Genomic DNA, 27,135 nt, shown 5'->3' on the forward strand with positions numbered 1-27,135 from the left:
TAATGACTATGAGACCTTTACCTTTTCCTTACGACTTTGGAACGACTGTCTAAAAGGATTGTGCTTTTTTACCTCCTTCAGTTCCCAATGCAAGTGGCCGGACTAGGCCTCCTGATGTACTGGACCAAGGAGTGCGAGCTAGGCATCATGGAGATCAGGAATGAACGGAAGGCCATCGCTAACTCCGCCAAGAAGTTCGGCACGACGATGGGGCGGCTGGCTATGGCACTGACCAGGGGGACCTGGAAGACGCTGGATGAGCACATGACGCCCCTGCAGAGGCTGAGACTGGAGAGTCTGATTGCTGTGAGTATATCCTGTATTCACCTTTGCCAAACTCTTACGAGGAACATTGCTCAGAGGTTAACCCCACGAGGGGAGCCTCACAGAGGTTTGGTTGTTGTGAGTATATCCTGTATACACCTTTGTGAAACTCTTATGAGGAACATTGCTGAGAGGTTAACCCCACGAGGGGAGCCTCACAGAGGTTTGGTTGTTGTGAGTATATCGTGTATTTACCGTTGCGAAACTCTTATGAGGAACATTGCTGAGAGGTTAACCCCACAAGAGGAGCCTCACAGAGGTTTGGTTGTTGTGAGTATATCGTGTATTCACCTTTGTGAAACTCTTATGAGGAACATTGCTGAGAGGTTAACCCCACGAGGGGAGCCTCAAAGAGGTTTGGTTGTTGTGAGTATATCCTGTATATTCACCTTTGCGAAACTCTTATGAGGAACCTCACTGAGAGGTTAACCCCACGAGGGGAGCCTCACAGAGGTTTGGGTTTGGAAAAACCTGAAAGATGACGGATAACCACGTGATACCGCTGTAGAGGCTGAGGTTAAAGAGAATGTTCGCTGTATGTCAAGTGTGAATTCTTAAGACTACCGTTGCTGTGGGTCTACTTCATGAAGGCAACCTTGTGGTTTTGGTCAAACCTTAAAGATATTTAAAAAAAAAAACATGTTGTGGTTGGAGAGTCTGGTAGTTTTTACGATATTCTGGGGACCTCCAGGAAGGTTACTGAAGGCTATTATAAACCAGAAATGAATTATCTCTTAAACATACAAAAGGGAAAGTTACAAGGAAGACATATTAACATATTAGCTTCTCAGAGCAAGATGGCCACCCATCTCGAAACACCAATCTCTATAACCTTACATGAATGTTAACCTCACTACATATCCTCACGAGGTTCTAGTCTCATAATCTCATACCGAGGGTAATCTCTGGAGGCCATTTTAGTGTTGTATCTTTGCTGGAGTGCCATTGATTTTAAAACTAGATTTGATTATCAACAACTTGTTACGATCGGTGACATTTTGTTTTGGCCTCCAGCAATCTTTATACCTCCGCGACACCCTGGAGCAAATGAGCAACAGGAAGCTGAGGGAGATCGGAGACTTTGAGTGGAGGCGATGCATCAGATTCTACCATCACTTCCATGGTAGGTTGACCCTCCAACAAACTCAGCAGCCATTATTCCATCATCAGCTTTTTGTTGTTTTGAATCATGAACAAGAGTTCTGCTTATGTGTTTCTCTGTGGAAACTGCCCAATCAAAAATTAAAAATATAAAAGAACACCAGTGTTTTTAGAGACGTGTCACTCCATGTTTAATTGATTGTCATGTATTGACAGGGTGTTCCTAGGACGAGAGAGTACTTTCCTTATATTTTACCACATTGAGGTGTATTTATAAACATTGGTCACTATCACAATTGGAGCCATATTGGGATTACTGTATCTGAGTTATATTTTCAATTTTCTCTTATAGCTGGCCGAGTTGTCCCTCAGATATACATGCTTGACGAGCGTTTCACGTACGGCTCCGAGTTCTACGGAGGCCAAGCCTCATTGGTACTCACTCCTGTGACTGAAAGATGCTTCCTCACTATGGCTTTGGTAAGTAAAATCGTCTGGTTTCTTAATTTGTTTGCCTTTGGTTGTGGGTTTCTTTTGCACTGGTTTTTACATATTGACTCAGTGAATCAACTGACGAGGGCGCTGTTTAGTTTTGCAACGAGGGGGATTGAAGGCACTTGTTCAGGAAATCCGTAGTGTTTAATAATAGCAATTTCTTGAGCTTTAAAGTCTACTCAAACATGGTAAAAACAAATAAAGTCTGTCACAAGCCAATGTGGCCCATCAGGCCGGCATTTATCTTAGCTTTCAGTAGCATGAAACGACGGAGAATATTTCTACTCCCCCTGGATGGGATGCTAGTCCATCGCAGGTTACTCCCCAGCTAATGCTGGTGCCCATTTATACTCCTGGGTGGAGAGAGGCAAGTGAGGATGAAGTGGCTTGCCCAAGGACACAACACATGACCAGCAGCTGGATTCGAACCCCTGACCCTCTAGTCATGAGTCACTAACCCTAGCCACTAGGCAACTCTCTCCACTTTAACATTGGAAGCTAATTTAATTTAACCAATCAACTCGCACTGTTGCTCATCGCTGTAGAGAAGCAGTTACTGAAATGTGGCTTGCCCAAGGACACCACACTGCACTCTACAGGCTGGAATAGAACTCACAATCTGCATAATCACAAGGCCACAGTATTTCACTACCTGTGAACTGTGTATGTACTTCGAAGAATTCATCTAGAAATTAAAATTTTGAAAAGTTTCAGTTTTTTCTCCGTTTTTTCCCAGGCCATGAAGCAATTCAAGAACTGTGCTGTCACTGGTGGTACCGGAGTTGGCAAGACGGAGACAGCCAAAGGATTTGCGTTCATGCTTGGCCAGTACCTAGCTGTGTTTGGATGCTCAGGGCAGAGTGACCCTGCAGCGCTGGGCAAGATACTACAAGGCCTGGCTATGGTAAGGAGATTTGTTGCTGCTTCTTTTGTTGCTGTTGATGCTGTAGCTGCCTATGTCGGGGGGTCAAGGGTACATATCGTCGTTTGTAGCCATGACATTGAAAAATAACAACAAGGTCATAAACAGGGAAAAGTTTTTGTTATTGCCTACTTTTAATACCTCATCTGCTCTTAGGCAAAATAAAAAAAAAACATGTTTAGCGTCCTGCCTCTTTGACAAAAAGGAAGGAGGAGGCCCTTTTTTTTTTTTTTTTTTTTTTCAAAATGGCCGCCCGACACATTTTTCAAGACAACGCGGCCGGGCTATTTTTCAAGATGGTTACCAGCTTTTTTCAAAATGGCCGCCACTTGGACTCATTGACTATTTCCACAGCTTTATACACGGTATAAAAGTCTAAAAATACGATTTCTTTCGTCAGAGATCGTTAAAATTTATCAATTTTTGTCTTTAAAAAAAAAAAAAAAAAAAAAAAAAAAAGGAGGCGGCCTCTAAAAAGGAAGCGGGCGGGGACGCTAAACATGTTTTTTTTTTTTACTTCGCCTTATTCTCCCTGTCTTGTATTGTCAGGATGGCTGTTGGGGATGCTTCGATGAGTTCCAACTACTCCAGTCAGACGCCATCGCCATGGTGCTGGATCATGTCCACGCCATCATGGCTGCCTTGCGAGCCAGGAGCAGGCATTGCATCCTGGGAGATGGAGAAGAGGTAAGGGTCAAAGGTCACAGTGACACAAGTGAAAAAAAAAATGGTTTCTCGTCGGGGCTTTTTTTAAATGAAGGAGGCGTTTTTTTTTTTTTTTTTTTTTTTCCAAGATGGTTGGTTTTCCAAGATGGCGGATGGAATCTTCCATTTTCTTGACTCTTTTGCTGATGCTAAATTGTGTCCAAAGGAGCCGTAACTTTTTGCATTTTCGAATGCAGATCAAGCAGAACTAGAAATCACAACATATTTCTATTGTAGTATCAAAATGCTATCCAAAATATCGCTACCCCTGACCAGCATGCTTGTAGATTCTTAGGTCCTTATTTTTTTTGGAGACAATTCCAGTCATTTTCTACACTGATTCTTGATTTCTGACCAATTTTTTTCATCAGGTGATGTTGAAGAGCGGCATAGCCCTCTTCATCACCGTCAACAACCAGACCTCTCCGCCAGCGGGCATCCCCGTGGACATCAAACTCCTCTTCCGTACGGTGGCGCTAGTCAAGCCAGACTACTCCCTCATTCTCAAGGCTCGCTGCGCGGCCTACGGCTTCCGATCCCCCCGGATGCTGGCCGACAGACTGAAGATGGTGGCCCAACAGTGCAAAGAACAACTGTAAGTTCCAAAGTTAATTTGTTTTTAACCATTAGCACTTACACAAAAATGGCATTCTATAAATGATGGGTCAACTTTTTTGTCCCGTCCCTGTTACATCTGACATCTGTGATTTTATAATGCTGATGCACTCCTTAATGCAGTCGTCCTCAAAGATTGATTATTAATTACCAATTACCCAACAAATTGTGTGATGTCATTCTTAATGATACCTCAATGGCAAATTACAAAGTACCAAGGTAACAGGCATGGGAAAAATGCCACATTTTGGACCCAAAATTTAAAGAATGACCTAAACGTCATTTACTTCTTAAACAGTCTTGTAAATAAGAAAAGGCAAGCCAGTCACAGAGAACACAATATTCAGTCAATTAGGAAATGCTATTCGCGTGACGTCTTTTCATGCATGTGGCCTACACAGTGGGCTGGATTTAGCCAACCCATTGCGTTACAGGGAAGCCATACTTGATTAACTTGATAAATTTGGTAGATAACATACATTTAAATATTAATGGAATGCAAGCATAACATAATGAAAATTACCATATTATTTACAAACATGCCCAACTAATGCTAAAATTTCTAATATTCATTTGAATCAACGGTCAGCAAAACCCAAACGTCATCCATTGCATGAAATATAAATTTTATTTGTTTACTCACCCCCCTCTAATTCTACCCGCATGCTCCTCCCCTCCTTTGTTTTCCCATCTCCCTCCCTCCATTTCTCCTTAACCCCGCCCCCAAAATAACACTCCCAGGACCCCAGATGAGCACCCAGTGTTTAACATCAAAAACATGATCAGCGTTCTATTGCACGCCGTAGGATCATGGCGCGATGTGGAAGGGTAGGGATTGGCATTCTAAAACCTAGCACATTAGCACTTTGCACAAGACATGACGTGAAGCAGCAGCTCATATTTCTCTTTTCTTGCACTTTAATTTTTTCAAATCTGAGCCAAGCCTCTAATCCCACCCTATTCGCTCTTTTCACACTTCCTCCATGGCATGCAGAGAGCGAGTTCCAACAGCTTGTTCTGCTAGATTTTGATAGTTACAGGACTTTTAGAAAAAAGCTACCGTTACTTCATGTTATTAAGCTTTTATTAAATTTTGGTGGAGACTAACAAATGTATGGTTTAATTTTCAAAAATCATGATAACTTTTTATATATTTTGTTTCTGATAAACTAACATTCATTCATTTGCTTGAGATTTTTAGGTGCCTGCCAGCATATCTAACAGTCTTTTCTATTGGTTGTTTAACCTTCAGTTTCAAAATATCAACCAATCACTGACCCAATTCTGTAATGCTTGGATTTGATGTACATTGTAAACAATGAAGGGTGATTAATATTTTTGTGTCAAAAATTTATAATGATGCGGTCTTCAAAAATCTTTGGTTTCTCTAATATGATGTTATTATTGAGTTCGAATTTTGCGGTGATAATGGCTTAATCTGTCAGTTTTGGGGTGACTGACATATCTTTCACTTGATTGGCTTAAAGTGAGACATGTGACTGCTGACGAATGCCCTGATTGGCTCTGGTTGTTGGCAGTGCACTTTTGTTGGCAAAATACTGGTGAATCACCACTTGTGAAATAAACTGCGCCTGGACAAAAATGTGCTACCTCTCTCAGAGCAGGCAAACTCTAACACTGTGTCATTGCACGCTTGCTTATATCTACACTAGATTTTGTACATTTGAAAAATGAAATTTCCATAATTTAGATCTTGACCATTCATGCTCACATATCAAAGTTGTAGATAGAATTAGCTAAATATGCACATATTTTAGTTTCATTTCGTGAACTTAGCCCATATCTTTTAGCAAATCTTTCAGCAAAAGTACAAAATCTTACAGCAGAGAAACAAAATTCCCAAGCTAATGAGTCGGACATGAACCCAAGACCTCCCACTAACTGGTGCAGATGTATTACCGGCCAACCACTGATCTTTCTGGCATCAGAACATCTCTATCAAAGTCAAATTTTATTGAATCAGAGAAAATTCCAAGATTTCTCTGACTATCTTTATATTATCTCCGCTTAGGTCCAAGGAGTATCATCAGCTCTTCAGCATCGGTGGCTTATCCTCGGCCGTCCAGCACGCCCACCTCGGCCGCAAACTGACCAAAGAGGAGCGGATGGAGCTGTCCCGAGCAAGCTCACAAGGATCCATCGTCCAGCCAGGCAGTGCCATGCGTAAGGCATCATTGTTACCCCTGATTGCCATGCCAATACTCCTCAACACCTACCAACTCTTCTTGGAACCAATAGACTGGGGTTATTGAGCCTCACCCACTGAGCACATGGACAAAAATATTTGGGCAAAAAAATACGTGGGTCTTTTTACTGCCCCAGTGCATGTTCCAGACGCGCACATCAGGGATTTTGTGGGGACGTATGTCAGACATTAACCACGGCTGTGATTGGTCAATGCATCATGGGGCGTAATGATAGGTCTATTTCAATGAAACTTACTTTAGCGACAATCTTTGCTGCGAAGAAATCTTAATATTTGAGAATCATTGTTACCACTGATAGCTGTGCCAATCATCCTTCTAAAACCTGCCCAATTTTGTGGAACTGCTAAGCAGGATATATATGTTTAGCAGATTGATGCGCTGAGCAAAAATCAGCCGGGGACCAGTCACAAGCAATGTATATTGCATGATAATTTGGCTGGTAACCTGTTTTACTTGGCAAACTTTTTCTGTGCTAAGAATTTTTTTTTTTGTGACTGCTCCCAGTCTTTTCTGTGGTACGAAAATTGGCAAGCACTCCTAATAATTTTGCCAAATGTCCCAAAATTAATTTTAAGGCTTTTCTGAGAATATATTTTTTTCTTCAAAACTGTTAAATTGCTATTTTTCTTGTACTATGGACACTTTTTGCCGAGTTGTGTTTAAAGGGTTAACCATCTTGACTTGAAACTTCCAACTGGATTTTTGACTCGTCCTTTGTACAGCTTCTGTGGCCATGTTGAAGACCGTTGAGAAGCAGCCACGCAAGCTGGGAGTGCCCAACCCCATGACACCAGCCGCTAAGGCCGAGCATGCCGTGGTCGCACAGGCCCTGCAGAACGTCATCGGACCCAGACTCAAACCAGACGTAAGTTCACTTCAAAGAATAGCATTTGAAAAATGCTTACAATCCAAAAGACTGCTTAATCTGCTTGGCTGCGTTTGATACTATTGATGCTCTTTAGAGAATGAAAGTGTCGAATGCACATACTTGGGTCCCATTGCTTGAATTTTCAGTGTTGGTATTGGACATGTGCAAAGTGGCTTCTGTCGTGGCAGATGATCAATCGTTTCCAAAACAGACAATGCTTTCTACGGCTTTGACGATTTACCACTGCACAGAAATGGCAAAAAACAAAGCCATTGTCATAAAATACCCGCTTCTAACAAGGCTCAATTATTCAAGAGAGTCTCGACAAAGAGCTGAGTTTAATATGGACATACTCCAACAAACTTTTAATGTTTGTTTTCAAAGGGCATCAGAGTGTCCTCAGTTAAAACAGTTCCATTGTTTTCAAACTGGCATTTTGCAAGATTGACTGCTGCAATTGTGTAGAACAACTTCAGAGTGTAGTCAATGAAAATAAATACATAAAGTTTGTCTGCCTGAACTAAAATCTATTTCGGTCAACTTGAATTGCTCCAAGTACGTTTTCTGCCAGTCGTAAACAAGTGTTGAACTCTTTTCTTTCATTCAATGCCAGGCTCTGTACATCTTCAACAACGTGGTCAAGGACGTCTTCACGGCCATGGGCAGCCCTCCTACCCCCCAGTCCAGCCGCGTCCGTCGCAACCAGCTCAACGTGGAGCACATGGTGGTTGACAAGGCCCATGAGAACGGGATCATGCCTCACACCAACTGGGTCAACAAGGTCATGCAGCTGTACGCTGTCTCCCAAGTCAATCACGGTAAGACATTTTTTTAATTTACAAATTTATGTAAAATCTTTTGAGTCTGTATTGTAACAATTATTTATAGGCGGGCGCAAACATCCAGGAGCTTTGCGTTGTCTAGTTCCTAGACTTATTTACTTAAAACTTAAAACGAGTCTGGGGTGTTGAATGAGTAACTCATCGCAACCGGTGAAAACTGGTATGCAAATGGATAGATGTTTTCATCGACTAGCGTAGTCCCACCAACACCTATACTAGATTTTTTGTGATCAGGATTTTTGGCAACGCCTGGGGCAAACATACATTTCTGAGTGAGCAGTTTGCCTAGAATTTCTGGATACTTGCATTTTGTGAAAGTGAAATTTTTAATTCCTTGTTTGAAAAAACAAAAAAGTAAGTCAAAATCAATTTCTTTTTAGCCTAGTTGCCTTACAAAACTTTTCAGTGCTTTTCAAAATTCTGTGCCGAGCATATTCTCTTAAAAATTTTTTTTAATCATCTGTAAGCTATTTCCCATTTGTCTGTTTTCCTCAATTAACATTTTCTCCTAATTTGTCTGATTCTCTCAAGAATAATCTTCTTTCCTTTTTTGTCCTTTTCCTCTAATGAATCATCCCTAATTTTCTTTCATTGCTATATTCTCAGGTATTATCATAGCCGGCGGTCCCGGCACAGGCAAGTCCAGCGCCATCGCCACCCTGGTGGAGGCCCTGTCGGCCATCGCGCCGGCCCAGTCCCGCCAGTCTCGTAGCTCTGTCTCCAGCATCACGGCCATCAGTCACAAGCTGCAGCGCATCAACCCGCTGGTAGTCGACGACCTGGCGCTCATGTTTGGCCACCTGAACCAGAACCATGACTGGGTGGATGGGGTGTTCACTAACATCTGGCGTAAAGCCAACAGGGTTAGTTTAAAAATTTTGTTGCACTGGTAAGCATAGACATATGCTTAGCATGGATATTTGCTTATCGCTGAAATTTGCTAAGTGGAAATCAGCGAACCACCAGTCACCAGCAGTATACATCACATGAATTTTTAGCTGGTAACCATTTTTTTCTGCTAAGCAAATATTTATGCATAGATATTTGCTAAGCATAGATATTTGCTTATCGCAGAAATTTGCTAAGCAGAAATCAGCGAACCACCAGTCACCAGCAGTATACATCACATGAATTTTTAGCTGGTAACCATTTTTTTCTGCTAAGCAAATATTTATGCATAGATATTTGCTTAGCATAGATATTTGCTGATCGCAGAAATTTGCTTAGCAGAAATCAGCGAACCACCAGTCACCAGCAGTATACATCACATGACTTTTAAGCTGGTAACCAATTTTTTTCTGCTAAGCAAATATTTTCTCTGCTTAGCATTTTATTTTGCACTGAAATGTTGCCCCTGAAATATACATGAAAACGTTCCCACGAGCGTAATTTCACGACTCTGTTTACAAGCTTGCAACTTTTCCTCAGATCAGCTGATTTCCTCATTTTTCAAAATTAAGACACTGCATGTATATAAAGTCTTGTAAAGATTGGAATTTCCTATTTTTGGGGGGTAACTTCACTTTGCTAATGGCTATTTCATTGGTTATCAAGAAAATTTGGCTCGTTAGTATGCGTACACCCGGAAAAACAAAATTTATGCTTATTACGATGAGTGCCGAATTTTCTGTGCATGTGCTGCGAGCAGAGATGTTATCATGTGCTGAAAACAGAGACGTTATCTTTTTCAGTAGTGATTGTAAGCGCATAATTACATGGTTAGCAGAGCCAGAAACTGATAAATCTCTTGAAGTCATTCGACCATAATTCAAAGAGGGAGGTCCTCACTTAAACATTCGCAATTCTGAAGAGAAATACTCGTACTCAATCTGAGAAATCCACCGAAATATTCGGATTATTTTTGTTTCCTCACTGCAGAACGTCAGCACTACCTGGCTGTGCCTGGATGGTCCCCTGACCCCCAGCTGGGCAGACAACTTCAACAGTGTCCTGGACAACGACAAGGTCCTTCACTTACATAACGGGGACCGGCTCTTCCTGAGCGATAACGTCAAGCTGGTGTTTGAGACCAGCGACCTGACTATTGCCTCGCCGGCAACTGTCACAAGAGCTGTAAGTTTTAGTCTAATAGTCACACATTCTTCAAGGGTGGGGGGTGTTTGTCACTAAATTAACACTCAACTGGTGAACAGCAAAGCCCAGTATTAAAATAAACTTTCAAGTCACCATAAAGCATATTCTTTTGCACCGCAACAAAATTCTTCAACCAAAAAAATTTGGTAGCGTTGCCAAATTTCCACAAGATCAAGCAAATCCGGATGTTGAACTTTGAAAGATTTTTGGACTGTCAGTGTAATGTTAAAACTTTTTTAAAAGAAAATAACTTGGTTTAATGCAAATTATGAGTTAGAGAGAAAGATCTAAAGAAAGATCTAAAGAAAGATCTCAATAAATATCTCCAAACAGAAGTGGACCAAATCCTGCTGTACCTGTTTCATTATTTTCTGATCCGTCTATATTTTTTTCTCGTTATACTAGGGCATTGTCTTCATGGATAAGGACGTTCTAGGCTGGCGGCCGATCGCTCAGGCTTGGATGGAGAATCGAAACCAGCAAGAAGTTCACGTAGGTTTTGCTTTTCTTCAAATCATAACTTTCAAAAGACTTCATAATAAATTACCTAGTTAATGAAATCTAATGCCCGAATGTTGCTACAGTTTTGTATGGGACTTTTATAAATGACTTCCAAAACCTGCCTCTATTAAAATTCTTTTATTACTCCCTCCCTGTTATGTGCAGTGTTTACAGAAAGCCTTCAATAAGACCATGGATGCTGTCGTGAATTTTGTTCTCTTCGAAACAAGGTACGCTCTCAGCTTCTTTTTATTTGCAAAAAAAAAACCACAGCGGACATCTTGTTTAATTTGGTAGCAGATTCCATTGTAACACTGCAAATTTTGCGACCCTTGTGTACCTAGGCCCCTGGTTCAAGTCTGTGAGGTCGGCCTCTTCAAGATGTGCCTGGGCTTACTGACGGCGATGCTCAATGAGCATGTTGAGATCGGCGGGGAGCTGCACATTGAGCGTCTGTTCCTCTTCTGTCTCATCTGGTCGTTTGGAGGGCTCCTGGAAGGCACGGATCGCAAGAACTTCAGCGACCTGCTCCGGACGCTGACGTCTGCGTGAGTTGCTGTTATGATTATTTGCAGCAATCACCAGTCATCTGAAAATTCAATCACAAGTCAGTTGCATGTCAGTTATAAGTCAGTTGCAAGTCAATCACAAGTCACTCAGAAGACATTCACAAGTCAATCACAAGTCAGTCGCAAGTCTATCACAAGTCAGTCACAAGTCAATCGCAAGTCACTCAAAAGACATTCACAAGTCATTCACAAGTCAGTCACAAGTCAGTCGCAAGGCAATCACAAGTCAGTCGCAAGTCAATCACAAGTTAGTCGCTAGTCAATCACAAGTCAGTCGCAAGTCAGTTGCAAGTCAATCACAAGTCAGTCACAAGTCAATCACAAGTCAATCACAAGTCAGTCGCAAGTCAGTCGCAAGTCAATCACAAGTCAGTCGCAAGTCAATCACAAGTCAGTCGCAAGTCAGTTGCAAGTCAATCACAAGTCAGTCGCAAGGCAATCACAAGTCAATCAAAAGACATTCACAAGTCAATCACAAGTCAATCCACATCAATCGTAAGACAATTATAAGTCAATCACAAGTCAATCAGAACTCAATCACAGGTCAATCACAATTTATCACAAGCCAATCATAAGTCAATCACAAGTTAATCACAAGTCAATTAGAAAGGACGCGCAAACCAATCCTAAGTTAATCACAAAGTCAATTGCAAGTCAATCACAAGTCAATCGCAAGGCAATCACATCTCAATCACAAGTCCATCACAACTTATCACAATTCAACCACAAGTCTATTGATATTTGTCTCTACACCCTATAAGACTGAGTAAAGTATACAGATTGTAATATCATACAAAGTAATGGGACCAAATCATTGGGTATATTAAAGTAACAATGCATATTATAAACCCATCGGTATGTCATTTCAACCTTAAAAATTTGTTTTGGTCTGTTTTCTTCTATTTAATTTCCTTCTTTTCATATTTTCCCCCAGACTTCCTGATTACGACCACGACATCTCCGTCTTTGACTACTACGTCGACGAGTCGGGTGAATGGGACCCCTGGCTGTCCCGTGTTCCCGAGGTCACCTATACGTCCGACACTCACGACCTCCTGGGCGAAATCTTCGTTGAAACAGTCGACACGGTAAATCCGAAAAACTTTTAGAAAATGAATCCAAGGTTTAAAAAATGTATACATGCATGTATTCGCTAGTTAAATGAATTTAAATCTCTTTTGAATTAATTTCAGGTTATTTCCCGTTTTTTTTTTTTCATTTGCTGGCAACCTTAAAAATAAACCAGCGGAGCTCTTAATTTATTAGTATTTTTAATTTGGCTCTTAGTATTTTTAATTGGTCCAATAGTTCCTAGGATGTCCTTACTAATGTTCCACATCTTTAGATCCTGCACTAGGATTTCCAGGGTTATGTGGGATTTGAAGGTGCAATTAAATAGTGTTAATTATATAAATGAAAAGTCAAATCGTTGTAAATTTTTAAATCTTTTTTTTTCTTCATTTTCTATTTCAGATTCGATGTCGGGTGCTTCTGGAGTTTGCTAATCTCTCCAATATGCATGTGCTTCTGGTTGGGCCGCCGGGCTCGGGGAAAACAGCCATGATCAATGATTTCATCAATACGCTCGGTGAGATTGTGTAGGATTAAATGAGATTAAGGAGGATTAAGATCCTGAATATTTCTTTTTCTGTCCAACAAGCTGGGTTTGGGGTGGTACAGGGAGTGACAGGCAGGGCAGTTTGGGGCAGTACAGGGAGTAACAGGCAGGGTGGTTTGGGGCAGTACAGGGAGTAACAGGCAGGGCGGTTTGGGGCAGTACAGGGAGTAACAGGCAGGGCGGTTTGGAGCAGTACAGGGAGTAACAGGCAGGGCAGTTTGGGGCAGTACAGGGAGTAACAGGCAGGGCAGTTTGGGGCAGTACAGGGAGTAACAGGCAGGGCAGTTTGGGGCAGTACAGGGAGTAACAGGCAGGGCAGTTTGGGGCAGTACAGGGAGTAACAGGCAGGGCAGTTTGGGGCAGTACAGGAAGTAATAGGCAGGGTGGTTTGGAGCAGTACAGGGAGTAACAGGCAGGGCAGTTTGGGGCAGTACAGGGAGTAACAGGCAGGGCGGTTTGGAGCAGTACAGGGAGTAACAGGCAGGGCAGTTTGGGGCAGTACAGGGAGTAACAGGCAGGGCAGTTTGGGGCAGTACAGGAAGTAATAGGCAGGGTGGTTTGGAGCAGTACAGGGAGTAACAGGCAGGGCAGTTTGGGGCAGTACAGGGAGTAACAGGCAGGGCAGTTTGGGGCAGTACAGGGAGTAACAGGCAGGGCAGTTTGGGGCAGTACAGGGAGTAACAGGCAGGGCAGTTTGGGGCAGTACTTGAACTAATGGGATAAGGGCGAAACTGAAAAAAAAAACATTTTACTTCTCTAATTTTAATTCATATTTGTTGTTTCAGATCCCTCCTACCAAGTCACCAAGCGTCTTGTGTTCTCTGGAGCATCCACTGCCTCCCAGCTGCAGCAGTTCATTGAGACCAACATCCACCATCGCAGAGGTACAGCCCCCCCCCCCAAAAAAGACCCAAAATATCAGAATAGAACAAATCAAAGCTCTCAAATTATCCATATTCAAAAGAGTTTAGGAATCTTCACATCCAAAAATGGTGGAGTTAATCCGGGCCCGATCGGTTCCATCAAAAGTCCGAGTCCCTTAGACATACTGGGTGGGCTCAACCCCAAGCGGTCCGGGAAGGGAAGGGATTCTAATTTGAGGCCTGGCCTTAGCTGATGTATCAGCTTGACATCTCTAGCACGTACCATTTTTGTAACGAATATATCAGCTCACCGCATTCAAAGACTAAAGACTTGGAAACCATTCTTTATCCCATCCAATCAGGTTTCGTCTACGGAGCGCGCGACAACAAGCGCCTCCAGCTCTTCATCGATGATCTCAACCTCCCGCCGATGGACGAGCACGGCGTGCAGCGCTGCAACGAGCTCCTGCGTCAACTCCTAGACGACCGCGTCCTGGTCACTCTCCAGAAGCCTTTCGAATGGCGGACCATTCAGGATCTCGTGGTTCTGTCGGGACACACACGGAACGTCTACCCCAGTGTCGGGAACAAGAAAATGCCAGAGAGGCTCTTGGTAAGTTTATTGTTTCACTTTAAATATTGAAATTTTCTTTGAGATACTATTTTATCTTTCAATAAAGTCTAGTTTTGACAGTCGCCTACCTTGTTGTTTGAAGATCAACTCTGAAGTCAGGTTCATACTTCATGCGAATGCGAAGCAAAATTGACGTCATGAGACATTTACCATTGAAATACGTTCAACTCTTACAAATTCGCAGCGCAAATACTTGCCACGATGTTACAAATTTGCGTTTGCTTTCGTTCTCGCGCCGAGCATGATATGGGCTTAACAAGAAAACAAGATCTGAAAAGAAGGTTTTAAACCTAAATTATGTTTTGGTGTGGTAACTGCAGTCCCATATGCTATTAAAATTCACTATCAAATCAGATTTCATTGTTTATGAATGCAATTTGTAGGCACTTGTTTCTAAAAGTGACCATATTGTCCAAGCTTCATTTACGTATATAGTTGGACCCATTTTTCTGGCCATCCATTATTGAAAATCAAAATTGCTAAAATTGTCGTCAACAGCCAGAGTGCAGTATAATTTTTACCAAATATGGCAAATTATCATGTTCAATTCTAAAAATTTCATTATTGACAGAATCAATTATTTGATTTGTTTTGATGACTTATTACTCAGATGTGTCCAGATTTAATTATTATTTTTTTAACGTTTCCATTCATCATAAGCGTTTATGTTTACGACGGAAAAAATGAAAACAGAATCTAACTTTGTATTATTTACTCAACTTTGGATATATAACAGCGCCACTTTGCAGTAGTCAGCTTGCCTGAGCCTAAAGACTCGGCCCTGACCGGCATAGTGGATGCCATCCTAGATGGCAACATGCACAAGAACAACGGCCAGAGCCTGGCCCAAGAACTCCATGAGGCCATAGTGACTGCCTCGTGCCAGCTGCTGACCAGGGTCCAAGCCGTGCTCAGACCGTCACTGGTGCCCGGACGACACCATTATATGTTCACGCTCCGAGATCTCACCAAAGCGTTCCAGGTTAGAATTTAGTCTTGATCTAATACTCCGTTAAGAGTGGGGGAGTGTGGCCTAGTGGTATGGGGTCGTGACTCATGATCAGAGGGTCAGGGGTTCAAATCAAGCTGCTGGCCATATGTTGTGTCCTTGGGCAAGGCACTTTAACCTACTTGCCTCTCTCCACCCAGGAGTATAAATGGGTAATGGCATTAGCTGAACTTGTGATCAGAGGTTCCAATCCAGCTGCTGGCCATATGTTGTGTCCTTGGGCAAGCCACTTCACCTCTACTTGCCTCTCTCCACCCAGGAGTATGAATGGGTACTGGCATTCGGAGAAACCTGGAATAGACAGGCATCCCATCCAGAGGAGGAATAGAAATATTCTTAGACATTTCATGCCAAGGAAACCGGCCTGGTGGGCCATATTGGCTTGTGACAGACTTTGTTTCAAGTTAAAAAAATGTCCGATGTAAATACTTGATATTGTATGAATTCCTTCAATTTGTGTCTTTTGCAGTGCCTTGTGCGCCTGTCCGAAGAGGCTCGCGGCGAGATCAGCATGGTCACGTCACTGTGGCAACACGAGGTGCGCCGCATCATGCAAGACCGTCTCTGCCGCACGGCCGACATCAACTGGTTCCAGCAGACGTTGGCGGAAATCGTCAAAACGGTAAAACATTTCACCTTCAGCCGATAGCCAACAACGACATCGTAAAGAAAATGGCACTCGGACCAGTGATGCACCACAGACTAGTAAAGCTGTGCATTTTTTGATTAATTTAGTTTTCGATTTATCCAACTTGGACTTGATCGAATATTTGAATATTCGATTTTGAAATGCACTGATCAAGCTAAACGGGCACCAGCCTAAACTGGCCGCATATCTGGATATGTTTGCACCTGCGCTTGTCGAAAATTAACAAAGATCTTGTTAAAATAATGTAAAGAACGGATAGCAGATTGGCTGATATTTTTTGTCAATTTTTAAAAAGCAATTTGAGCTAATATTCCTCATGGAAGCTCTGAAATGATGTGAAAAAAAGTGGCATTCAACAAAAGTGTGGGCAATTGACAAACAATAAAACCACACGACTAATATGTTTTTCATCATTTTGAGAAGGCTCACATTCTTCAAATATTTGAATCGAAAAAGTACATACGGATATTCGGCTGATTATCGAATATTCAAGTATTCCATATATGGGCACAGCCCTACAGAAACTATTCAGAATATTGAAATGTCGATATGGGACTGAGTTCCTTTTTTATTTTTTTAAACATTTCGTGCAGCATTTTCCTGAGATCCCCGATGGTGACGTTCTCTATGAAGACTTTGTGACGTTCCCCATCGAGCCCAGAACTTACGTCCGACCCGTCACCTCCCTCTCACAGAAGTCCGTCAGGGTACGTAAATCAAAATACGGATTATTTAAGAGACAGTCAGTCTTGTGAGAAAAAAAATATTCACAATTGTACTCGGGTGAGACTGGAACCCACGACCTCCTGCTTACTAGTGCAGACGTCTTACCACTCGACCACCGAACTTGCCGGGTCAGCTGGCTAGTTCAAATCTATTTCTATGATGGTCATTTTTATTTTTATTTTTATGATGTCAATGCTGAAATTTTTTTCTACACAATCAATACTGTTCATTCAGATCATCATAAAAATGTCAAGCCCTCCCAATATCCAATTAAGAGGGACTCGAACCTGGGACTGGTTTCATGGAGCTACTAAGCACAGAAATGTTGCTAAGCACGGAAGATTTTGCTAAGCAAAAACAGGTTACCAGCCAAAAATGCCATGTGATGAATGCTCTTTACCACTGGTACTCTGCTGACTTTTGCTTAACACACAAATTTGCTAAGCAGGATTTTTCCGCTTAGCAGCTCTGTGACATTGGGCGCTGGGCATGATTTGACTGCAGGAACTCAGGCCAATTTTCAGAGTTTGACCATTTCTCTTTTTCGTCCCCAGGTCGTCCTGCAACCCGTCGAGCAGCTGGACAAGGTCCACCAGTGCGTCCACTCCCACCTGACCCGCTATAACGAGGAGTTTGGCAATGTGACCATCAACATCATGCTGTCCGATGATATCATCCATCATGTGATCAGGATTCATCGCGTACTCAGCTTCCATCATGGGTAAATCAATTTTTTCACCTTCAACCGATAGTTGCCAGTGGAGTAGTTGGGTTGAGAGAGGCAATTGTTGTAAAGTGTCTTGCCCAAGAACACAAGCAGCTTGGTTTCGAACGCACGTACCCTGGCACGTGAGTTAAACAACTTAACCATTGGATCACGGTGCTCCCTTGTAAGAATATGCAAATTAGACCTGATGAATATTCAGTGGTGTCGTCTCATTTTTTTCAGCGGTAACCTGTTGATGGTGGGCGCCATCGGCAGTCACCTGACCACGCTGGTCAACCTGGCCCTCCACGTTGCCGACATGCCCATCCACCCCATCGACACGTCCAGGAGCAATAACTTCTTTGACGGACTGCGCTCGGCCGTCCGGCTGGCCGGCACCGAGGGAAAGATGCTGACCCTCATGTTCACTGTAAGTCCGTCTTGAAAACTTCACGTTGGATAAATTAATGTCTGGTGTGGGATTCGAACCTGCTTTCAATTGGAAGATCTTGAAAACTGTAGGTTGAACAAATAACTGACTAGAGTGGGATTCAAACCTGCAGTTAAGGGGAAGTTGCTGAGTCTGACGTTTACTTTCAAATGTAGAGGCAACAAAGAAATTAACTGAAGCGGGATTTGATCCTAAGACCTCCAAATGCAGCACTGGTGTTCCACCAACTGAGCTCTGAAACCTTGTGTCAGTAATTTTCAATTTGTAAATGTCTCCGTTCAGGTTATTTCTGACAGGTCCCCTGTATGACACATTGGGAGACCGCCGGATTACCTTTATGTAAAATTGCTTCAAGAAAGAAATTGACTGAATTAGAAAGTGAACCCCTGACCACAAAAACAATGCACCAGTGCTGTACCAACTGAGCTATCCAGCCCTATATTGGCTGTCTGTTTTGGCTTCTTAATTGTTTCCGGAACAAAGACATTGACAAATTGGGAGACTTCCAGTTGGTAGACCACCAGTACAGTGCTCGAGATGTCGCAGGTTATAACCCCACTCGAACCCCTACCCAGTCCCTATAGTGGGGCAGATAGGGGCAATATTTGGGGGAATTGTGCCTTTGATGATACAAGCATGGCATTTGGCACGCAGTCAGAGTATGTCATGAGAAAGATATTTGGCTATAGAGCCATCGCAGATTTGTCCTTTAAAAAATATAGGTAGAATAACAAGCGATTTTCAAAATTTTCAAAATGGCTGCCATTGCTTGTTATTCTATCTATATTTTGTCAAAGGACAAATCTGCGATGGCCCTATAGCCAAATATCTTTCTTAGGACGTATTCCTGCTGTGTGCATCAAAGGCACAATCCCATCACCTATCTGCCGTACTAGCCACGATTCATAATGGCCAAAATCAAGATTCTCCAATTTATAGTCAGTGCCCTCCTCTCTCTTGCTTCAAACACAGGCCCGAGACCTAAAGGAAGAAGTGTACCTAGACGCTATCAACAGTTTGCTTGTTTGTGGCGAGTACCCTCCCCTCTTCTCCAATGATGAACTGGACGGACTTCTTCAGGTAAGCGATTTCAAAAAGTTTATTACTGAAATCTGCGATCCGATCTAAGTATTTTTGTTTGTGTAGCAAAAGTTGATCGACAACCCCTTTTGAAAAATCCTTGATTCAACTCTATAATTGCTGCGTTTGAAAGAAGAAAGCCTTGGTACTGTCATTTACGACAACCTCTTTTAGATGAAAAATAAAGTAAGATTGATTCACGAGGCTAACTCTACTGGTTTATTACATGACACTCATCATTAAGCAATACTAACATAGCAAAGACATCATTTCCGCAAGATTATTACCTTTTTACAAATTTATGGCATTATTAAAGAACTGAGGGACGTTGACTGTCTTTGGCAAAGCCCATTACGGCTTTTGCAATTACCCTGTAGGCTGACGTAATTATAATTGACAACCGCAATATTGCAAATTTGAGCCGCCCCCATGATGTTTAAAAAACTAAAACACAGTCTCACTGCGTGAGGCCTTTCTAAATTGTTGTGTGGTGGTTCTAATTAAAATACGATTGATGTTGTGCGATACACAAGTACAAAGAAATACGGAAAAGCTTGAAAAGTAGTTTCCGTTTTGCAGTCAGGGAAAAACTCAGGGAATTTGGGAAAAACACACAAAACAACAGGGAAAATCTGGGAATTTGACAGTTACCCAGAAGGAAAACATTTTAGCCAGTGTGGTGTTTGTGCGTCTTGTGCCATGTTCCCAAAATTGTGCCCAATGACTGACTTTTCATGGTTGCTTTTTAGTGTATACTAGTGATGTGTGATTATCAAACTGCAATAATCGATTAATCAAACACAAAATTAATCACGATAAATCAATGACCTCGTTTGTATTATCGAGCAAGCGCTGTATTTCCTACATCTTTGAGATAAAAAATGAAAAATTATAAACTTTTATAAGCGAAGATGAAAAATCTGAGAGAAAAAAAAGGCACGGTACTTCACTCACGACAAAAAAGTGTGCCGGAGTTAAATGTTGTTTATGTCACACTGTCGATCAAACAACTTCCAAAATCGCTGCTGAAATAATCGTTTATGCGGTGTGACTAGTATCAGACTTTAGCTTAGTTGCTTTGCTGCAACCACCTTTTGACTTCCCAGAATCCTCGTTAAAGTGAACATATTTCTCAGGGAATTGTGGAAACTTCTCAGGGAAACATCAGGGAAAACTCAGGGAATCTTGTTTTCATAAAGTGCCGGGAACCCCAAGACTTACCCCCTCGATGGTATCCCCTCAAAGAGGGAGAGTTAAGATGAACTTATGAATGTAGGGATGCCTTAAGCCTGACACTGACACGATTCAAGCTTGTTCACAAGCTAGAATGATTCTTGCGTACTGTGCACGTGCACCCACGAACCAATACACGAGCACATTGTGTCTTGCACATGGTGCTCACACCGTGGATGACACGGCGCCACCTACTGTTCATGCATATATCGATTAGATATTCAACGGTCCAACGGTCGACCTTTTCAAACACGGGAGTCTCTCGGTAATGATCTTCTTCGCCGTTTGGCGGTAAGCCTGGTTGAAGAGACAGTAAATAAACACGTTGAAGGCGCTGTTGGAATAAAGCAACCAAAAAGTTAGAAACCTGAGCCAGTCCGGACTGGCCCAATCCGTTGAACGCTCCACGATGTGCATCAAATTAAAAGGTATGTAGCACGCAGAAAACGTCAGCATCACCACAAGAAATGCCTTCAGCGCTTTGTGCTCCCTGGTGACGTTGTTTTCCGCGTTCTGGTTACGGTTTTCCCGTAGCTCGTGTTGGCGACTGATGCGAATAATGCGATAGTAGAGTCCCGTCATGACAAGCGTCGGGATGATATTACACCACAGAAAGGCAATTATGTTTAGCACATTTGTACCGTTTCTGTAATAGCACAACGCTGGGCCGGCGAAATACTGGGTTCCTATTAAGTACGCAGGTATTGAACCTAATACAGATACAATTGACGTAGCGAGTACAAGAATGATGGCCCGTCGTTTGGTGCACCATACAGGAAACTTGTAAGGTTTCGTTATCGCGATGTAACGATCAACATTCAGGCTGATTATTGAGAACAAAGACATGCAGAGAATCGTATTCATACAGTATGAGGCCATGGTGCATCCTATGTCACCATACGGCCACCGGTTAAGACCGGAAGCGACGCTGGTGACAAGTGACAATAACCCAACAAGCAGGTCGCTGGCCGCCAACATGGTCATGAGGACCTTGGTGCTGTCGGCCAAGTTGGTCATGCGGCGCGTCACAGAGATCGAAAGAATGTTGCCAGCTACAATCAGCAGTCCAATGAGAACGATGAAGCAAGTCCGCAGAGCGACTAAAACAGGCGACAGTTCAGTGTAGTTGCTTGATAAATCAGCCATCTTTGGGACTCAAAATGTGCTAATCAATAATATTCTTAAGTTGACAAATCCTTGCAGTTTGTTGCAGTCAATCTGCAGTTCAGTTCTGAAAGTTGTAGGCTGCACTACAATTTCTTTGAAACCTCTGTGAGCATGAATACGCAAAGTTGATCAAAAACGTTGAGTTTAGTGTGCTCATTCCAAAGTCAAGAAATATTGAGAGCCTATTGCATGAAGCGTGCACCACTGCTAACTGGTGCTCATGACCACAGCTGAAAATGACTTGCTGCTACCATGTTGAACTGCCTGAAATGTAGCTTAGCCTGAGATGTATTAAATTTCCACACACATTGGAATAGGCTCTGCGTTCTTCGTGTATGTGTGCTTCAGAATCAGGCCAATCAGATTAAGGCAGTATCACCAAGGTACCGGTAACTAGCAACCAATACCAAAGCTTTAGCCGGAGATGTATTAAATGTCCACACACATTCGAATAGGCTCTGCGTTCTTCGTGTATGTGTGCTTCAGAATCAGGCCAATCAGATTAAAGTAAGCAGTATCACCAAGGTACCGGTAACTAGCAACCAATACCAAAGCTTTAGCCGGAGATGTATTAAATTTCCACACACATTCGAATAGGCTCTGCGTTCTTCGTGTATGTGTGCTTCAGAATCAGGCCAATCAGATTAAAGTAAGGCAGTATCATCAAGGTGCCTAGCAATCAATATGAAAGCTTTACAAGTATCGTCTGTTCTTAATTACATATGTACATATGATACAAGTTCAAATCTCCAGTCATCACTGCAAACAAAATTATGGTACTTCCTCAAAACCGTCGTGTAAAATCAGTGCATGATTTCCCCTGACCAAAATTACAGTCACCAGAATTTTTTTTCTGGCAGTCAATTACAAAAAGCACTGTAATTTCCTCAAACCCATTGGGAAAAACAGACCCATAATTTAGCCTTGGCCGAAACTCCAGGGTTCAGCAGAATGTTCTTCTGGTGGGTCGATCTCAATCAGCCTTCCTGGGTTATGCTCAGAATTTCTGCAGTCCGTGCCTTGGCCAAGCGCAGTCGAAACTGTCCCCGTATAGATGATACGCCAGCCTAATATGTGCTCAGCCCTGTACACTATCTCAATTATTAAACACCAATCTCCGGCAGTAAGACTGCTGTCAGTATAGCCCTGTCTGATGATGTCATTGCTTTCCGTAATGCCCTCTTCATTTTTGGCATAGATTGATGTCGTAATTAAGATGTCCATAGCTCTCCTTCCCTATACAACCCCTAGCAATACTAACATAGCAAGAGCATCATTTCCACAAGATTATTATTAACCTTGTCACAAATTTTGTGGCAATATAAAAAACTGAGGGACGTTGATTACCTTTGATGAAGCCCATTACGGCTTTTGCAATTACCCTGTGGGCTGACTTAATTATTATTGACAATCTAAATACTTAGTTAAGAGACAGTGGCGTGCATGTTTCTACTTTTATCGTAGCTGCCACCTCAAATGATCTTTTGCTGAGTGGTTGGTGAATTCTCTTTTTGAAAAGTCTTGCCATTAGATATTTACTGGTCCAACGGTCGACCTTTTCAAACACGGGAGTCTCTCTGTAATAATCTTCTTTGCCGTTTGGCGGTAAGCCTGGTTGAAGAGACAGTAAATAAACACGTTGAAGGCGCTGTTGGAATAAAGCAAGCAGACTGTTAGAAACCCGAGCCAGTCCGGAGTCGTCCAGCCTGTGAAACCCTCCATGATGCGCAACGTAGCGAACGGCGTGTAGCACGCGCAAAACGTCAACGTTACCACGAGAAACGTCTTCAGCGCTTTGTGCTCCCTGGCGATGTTGTTCCCCTCGTTCTGGTTACGGTTTTCACGTAGTTCGTGTTGGCGACTGATGCGAATGATAGGATAGTAAAGCCCTGTCATGACAAGTGTTGGGATAGTATCAATTAATAGAAGACCAATTATGTTCACCTCATTTGAATTGCTGTCGAAAAAACACATTGCTGGGCCAGGGAAATACTGTGCGTGCACTCCAAAAACCAGTGGATTAGCCCCTGAACTTAGCAGAGAGAGAACCGACAGACTGACTACAAGTACGATAACGCGTCGTTTGGTGCACCATACGGGAAACTTGTACGGTTTTGTTATCGCGATATAACGATCCACGTTCAGGCAGATGATTGAATACATGGACATGCAGAGAATTGTATTTTCACAGTATGAGGCAATGGTGCATCCTATGTCACCATATGGCCACTGGTTAAGACCCGAGGCGACACTGTTTAGAAGCGACAATAACCCAACGAGCAGGTCGTACGCCGCCAACGTGGTCATGAGGACCTTGGTGCTGTCGGCCAAGTTGGTCACGCGGCGTGTCACAGAGATCGAGAGAATATTGCCAGCTACAATCAGCAGTCCAAGGAAAACGATGAAGCAAGTCCGCAGAGCAATAAGAACTGGTGACAGTCCTGTACTGTTAGTTGATAAATCAGCCATTGTTAAACTCTAATCACCACAAATTTTTTTTTTTACAAAGCCAACAAAAACAACAACAGTCCGTTGTAGCTTTTCCAGATATTGGCCATTTGTTGGACTCTCAAACACTACAGCTGTTCACAAGTCAACAAATCCATGTAGTTTCTTGTGGTCACTCTCCAGTTCAGTTTTGACAGTTGTAAGTTGCACATTCTTAAAACGCTCCGAGACTAAACATTGTTATTTAATATCATCAAAATTTTTAAGAGTTTTGTTTGGCAACTTGTAAAGTTGACAGCGAATTTGTGAAGTCAACAGAGATCATTTTTTTCTTGCAGTCAATACAAAAAGCACTGTAATTTCCTCAAAACTAACAGGGAACGCTGACACATAATTCCCTCTTGCCAAAACTCCAATCTCCAGGAGAACTTTTTCCCATGCAGTTACATCTCAGACAGCCTCCCAAGGTTTTGCTCAGATTTCTGCCGTCCATGTCACAGCCAAGCACAATCAAAACTGCCACTGTAGGCCCTATAGATGCAAGTGATTGTAATATGCTATTAGCCCACACTGAGTGCACTATGGCAATTAATTAATAATCTGGCAGTTGCTGTCTGTAAGACCCTGTCTGATGATGTGATTGGTTGCCGTTATGCCCTCTCCATTTTCGGCAGAGATTGATGTCGTAATAAAAGAAGTCCATTACCCAATTCACCAAATGACACATAGCTCCTCCCCCTATACAACCCTTTTTAATGGAAGTCACCGTCACAAGACTGAAAGTCTCACAAAAGGCTAAAATTATGAAATAATGAAATAAACAGGTTTTTTTTTCCTCTTTTCTCTTTTTTATTTTTAAAGTCCTTGGTCCGACACTTTAGTTTAAACAATCGTTCTTTTTAAAAAGAAAAAAGGCCTTGATTCCATAAATTGAAACAACCTCTTTAAAAGAATGTAATTAAGATTTCTTCACGAGGCTAACTCTACCAGTTTATTCAGTGACACTCATCATTAAGTAATACTAACATAGCAAAGACATCATTTCCACAAGATTATTACCTTTTTACAAATTTATGGCATTATTAAAGAACTGAGGGATGTTGACTGTCTTTGACAAAGCCCATTACGGCTTTTGCAATTATCCTGAAAATGAGCTGACTTAATTATTAATGACATCCTGAATACTGAGTTTAGAGACAGTGGCGTGCATGTTTCTGCTTTTATCGTAGCTGCCACCTCAAATGATCTTTTGCTGAGTGGTTGGTGAATTTTCTTTTTAAAAAGTCTTGCCATTAGATATTTACTGGTGCAACGGTCGACCTTTTCAAACACGGGAGTCTCTCCGTAATAATCTTCTTTGCCGTTTGGCGGTAAGCCTGGTTGAAGAGACAGTAAATAAACACATTGAAGGCGCTGTTGGAATAAAGCAAGCAGACTGTTAGAATGTCGAGCCAGTCCGGAGTGATCCAGCCTGTGAAACCCTCCACGATGCGCAACATAGCGAACGGCGTGTAACACGCGGAAAATGTCAACGTCACCACGAGAAACGTCTTCAGTGCTTTGTGCTCCCTGGTGATGTTGTTCCCCTGGTTCTGGTTACGGTTTTCACGCAGCTCGTGTTGGCGACTGATGCGAATAATGCGATAGTAAAGCCCTGTCATGACAAGTGTTGGGATAGTATCAATTAATAGAAGACCAACTACGTTCACCTCATTTGAATTGCTGTCGAAAAAACACATTGCTGGGCCAGGGAAATACTGTGCGTGCACTCCAAAAACCAGTGGATTAGCCCCTGAACTTAGCAGAGAGAGAACCGACAGACTGACTACAAGTATGATAACGCGTTGTTTAGTGCACCATACGGGAAACTTGTACGGTTTTGTTATCGCGATGTAACGATCCACGTTCAGGCAGATGATTGAATACATGGACATGCAGAGAATTGTATTCATACAGTATGAAGCAATTGTGCATCCTATGTCACCATACGGCCACCGGTTAAGACCCGAGGTGACACTGTTTAGAAGCGACAATAACCCAACGAGCAGGTCGTACGCTGCCAGCGTGGTCATGAGGATCTTAGTGCTGTCGGCCAAGTTGGTCACGCGGCGCGTCACAGAGATCGAGAGAATATTGCCAGCTACAATCAGCAGTCCAAGGAAAACGATGATGCAAGTCCGCAGAGCAATAAGAACTGGTGACAGTCCTGCACTGGTAGTTGATAAATCAGCCATTGTTAAACTCTAATCACCACAAATATTTTTTTTTTTACAAAGCCAACAAAAACAACAACAGTCCGTTGTAGCTTCTCCAGATATTGGCCATTTGTTGGACTCTCAAACACTACAGCTGTTCACAAGTCAACAAATCCATGTAGTTTCTTGTGGTCACTCTTCAGTTCAGTTTTCACAGTTGTAAGTTGCACATTCTTAAAACACTCCGAGACTAAACATTATTATTTTATCATCAAAATTTTTAAGAGTTTTGTTTGGGAACTTGTAAAGTTGACAGCAAATTTGTGAAGTCAACAGAGATCATTTTTTTCTTGCAGTCAATACAAAAAGCACTGTTATTTCCTCAAAATTAACAGGGGAACACTGACACATAACTCCCTCTTGCCAAAACTCCAATCTCCAGGAGAACTTTTCCCATGCAGTTACATCTCAGACAGCCTCCCAAGGTTTTGCTCAGATTTCTGCCATCCGTGTCACAGCCAAGCACAATCAAAACTGCCATGGTATAGATGCAAGTGATTGTAATATACTATTAGCCCACACTGAGTGCACTATGGCAATTAATTAGTAATCTGGCAATTGCTGTCTGTAAGACCCTGTCTGATGATGTGATTGGTTGCCGTAATGCCCTCTCCATTTTCGGCAGAGATTGATGGTGTAATAAAAGAAGTCCATTACCCAATTTACCAAATGGCATGTAGCTCCTCCCCCCCCCCATACAACCATTTTTAATAAAGTCACAATCACTAAGGGCTAAAACTATGAAATGATGAAATAAACAGGTTTTTTTTTTTTTTCCTATTTTCTCTTTTTTATTTTCAAAGTCCTTGGTCCAACACTGAGTTTAAACAATCATGCTTTTAAGAAAGAAAAAAAGTCTTGATAGCATAAATTGCAACAACTTCTTTCAAAAAAGAAATAATTGAGATTGATCCCAAGGCTAACTCTACTAGTTTATTCAGTGACACTCATCATTAAGCAATACTAACACAGCAAAGACATCATTTCCGCAAGATTATTACCTTTTTACAAATTTATGGCATTATTAAAGAA

General features: G+C 42.2%; 4 protein-coding genes across 4 annotated transcripts in view; 1 reads left to right on the forward strand and 3 right to left on the reverse strand.

The window, feature by feature from the left end:
- LOC119745907 (dynein heavy chain 5, axonemal-like) overlaps positions 1–27,135 on the forward strand; it is a 79,355-nt gene that overhangs the window by 19,409 nt on the left and 32,811 nt on the right. The window contains exons 31-55 of the mRNA XM_038222589.1: positions 82–306; positions 1,339–1,447; positions 1,778–1,905; positions 2,657–2,824; positions 3,392–3,529; positions 3,919–4,142; positions 4,904–4,990; positions 6,195–6,346; positions 7,113–7,255; positions 7,872–8,076; positions 8,707–8,963; positions 9,979–10,173; positions 10,600–10,686; positions 10,861–10,925; positions 11,040–11,243; positions 12,199–12,352; positions 12,738–12,852; positions 13,668–13,766; positions 14,108–14,358; positions 15,116–15,361; positions 15,858–16,010; positions 16,631–16,744; positions 17,318–17,484; positions 17,713–17,899; positions 18,893–19,000. Coding sequence (XP_038078517.1) covers positions 82–306; positions 1,339–1,447; positions 1,778–1,905; positions 2,657–2,824; positions 3,392–3,529; positions 3,919–4,142; positions 4,904–4,990; positions 6,195–6,346; positions 7,113–7,255; positions 7,872–8,076; positions 8,707–8,963; positions 9,979–10,173; positions 10,600–10,686; positions 10,861–10,925; positions 11,040–11,243; positions 12,199–12,352; positions 12,738–12,852; positions 13,668–13,766; positions 14,108–14,358; positions 15,116–15,361; positions 15,858–16,010; positions 16,631–16,744; positions 17,318–17,484; positions 17,713–17,899; positions 18,893–19,000 — 3,981 coding nt within the window. The remainder of the gene's footprint in view (positions 1–81; positions 307–1,338; positions 1,448–1,777; positions 1,906–2,656; positions 2,825–3,391; positions 3,530–3,918; positions 4,143–4,903; positions 4,991–6,194; positions 6,347–7,112; positions 7,256–7,871; positions 8,077–8,706; positions 8,964–9,978; positions 10,174–10,599; positions 10,687–10,860; positions 10,926–11,039; positions 11,244–12,198; positions 12,353–12,737; positions 12,853–13,667; positions 13,767–14,107; positions 14,359–15,115; positions 15,362–15,857; positions 16,011–16,630; positions 16,745–17,317; positions 17,485–17,712; positions 17,900–18,892; positions 19,001–27,135) is intronic.
- LOC119745906 (octopamine receptor 1-like) lies at positions 19,978–21,704 on the reverse strand. Its single transcript, XM_038222588.1, has one exon. The coding sequence runs from the start codon at positions 21,377–21,379 to the stop codon at positions 20,447–20,449; it is 933 nt and encodes a 310-aa protein (XP_038078516.1). The 5' UTR covers positions 21,380–21,704; the 3' UTR covers positions 19,978–20,446.
- LOC119745903 (trace amine-associated receptor 8b-like) lies at positions 22,489–23,897 on the reverse strand. The gene has a single exon (XM_038222585.1). The coding sequence runs from the start codon at positions 23,867–23,869 to the stop codon at positions 22,928–22,930; it is 942 nt and encodes a 313-aa protein (XP_038078513.1). The 5' UTR covers positions 23,870–23,897; the 3' UTR covers positions 22,489–22,927.
- Positions 25,036–26,152, reverse strand: LOC119745904 (beta-4C adrenergic receptor-like). Its single transcript, XM_038222586.1, has one exon. The coding sequence runs from the start codon at positions 26,080–26,082 to the stop codon at positions 25,141–25,143; it is 942 nt and encodes a 313-aa protein (XP_038078514.1). The 5' UTR covers positions 26,083–26,152; the 3' UTR covers positions 25,036–25,140.

The sequence above is a fragment of the Patiria miniata genome, unplaced genomic scaffold (assembly GCF_015706575.1).
Source record: "Patiria miniata isolate m_02_andy unplaced genomic scaffold, ASM1570657v1 HiC_scaffold_7, whole genome shotgun sequence".
Lineage (NCBI taxonomy): Eukaryota > Metazoa > Echinodermata > Asteroidea > Valvatida > Asterinidae > Patiria > Patiria miniata.

Excerpts from the sequence above, each read along its gene's own strand:
- LOC119745903 (XM_038222585.1), bottom strand. The coding sequence starts at position 23,869 with ATGGCTGATTTATCAACTAACAGTACAGGACTGTCACCAGTTCTTATT.
- LOC119745906 (XM_038222588.1), bottom strand. The coding sequence starts at position 21,379 with ATGGCTGATTTATCAAGCAACTACACTGAACTGTCGCCTGTTTTAGTC.
- LOC119745904 (XM_038222586.1), bottom strand. The coding sequence starts at position 26,082 with ATGGCTGATTTATCAACTACCAGTGCAGGACTGTCACCAGTTCTTATT.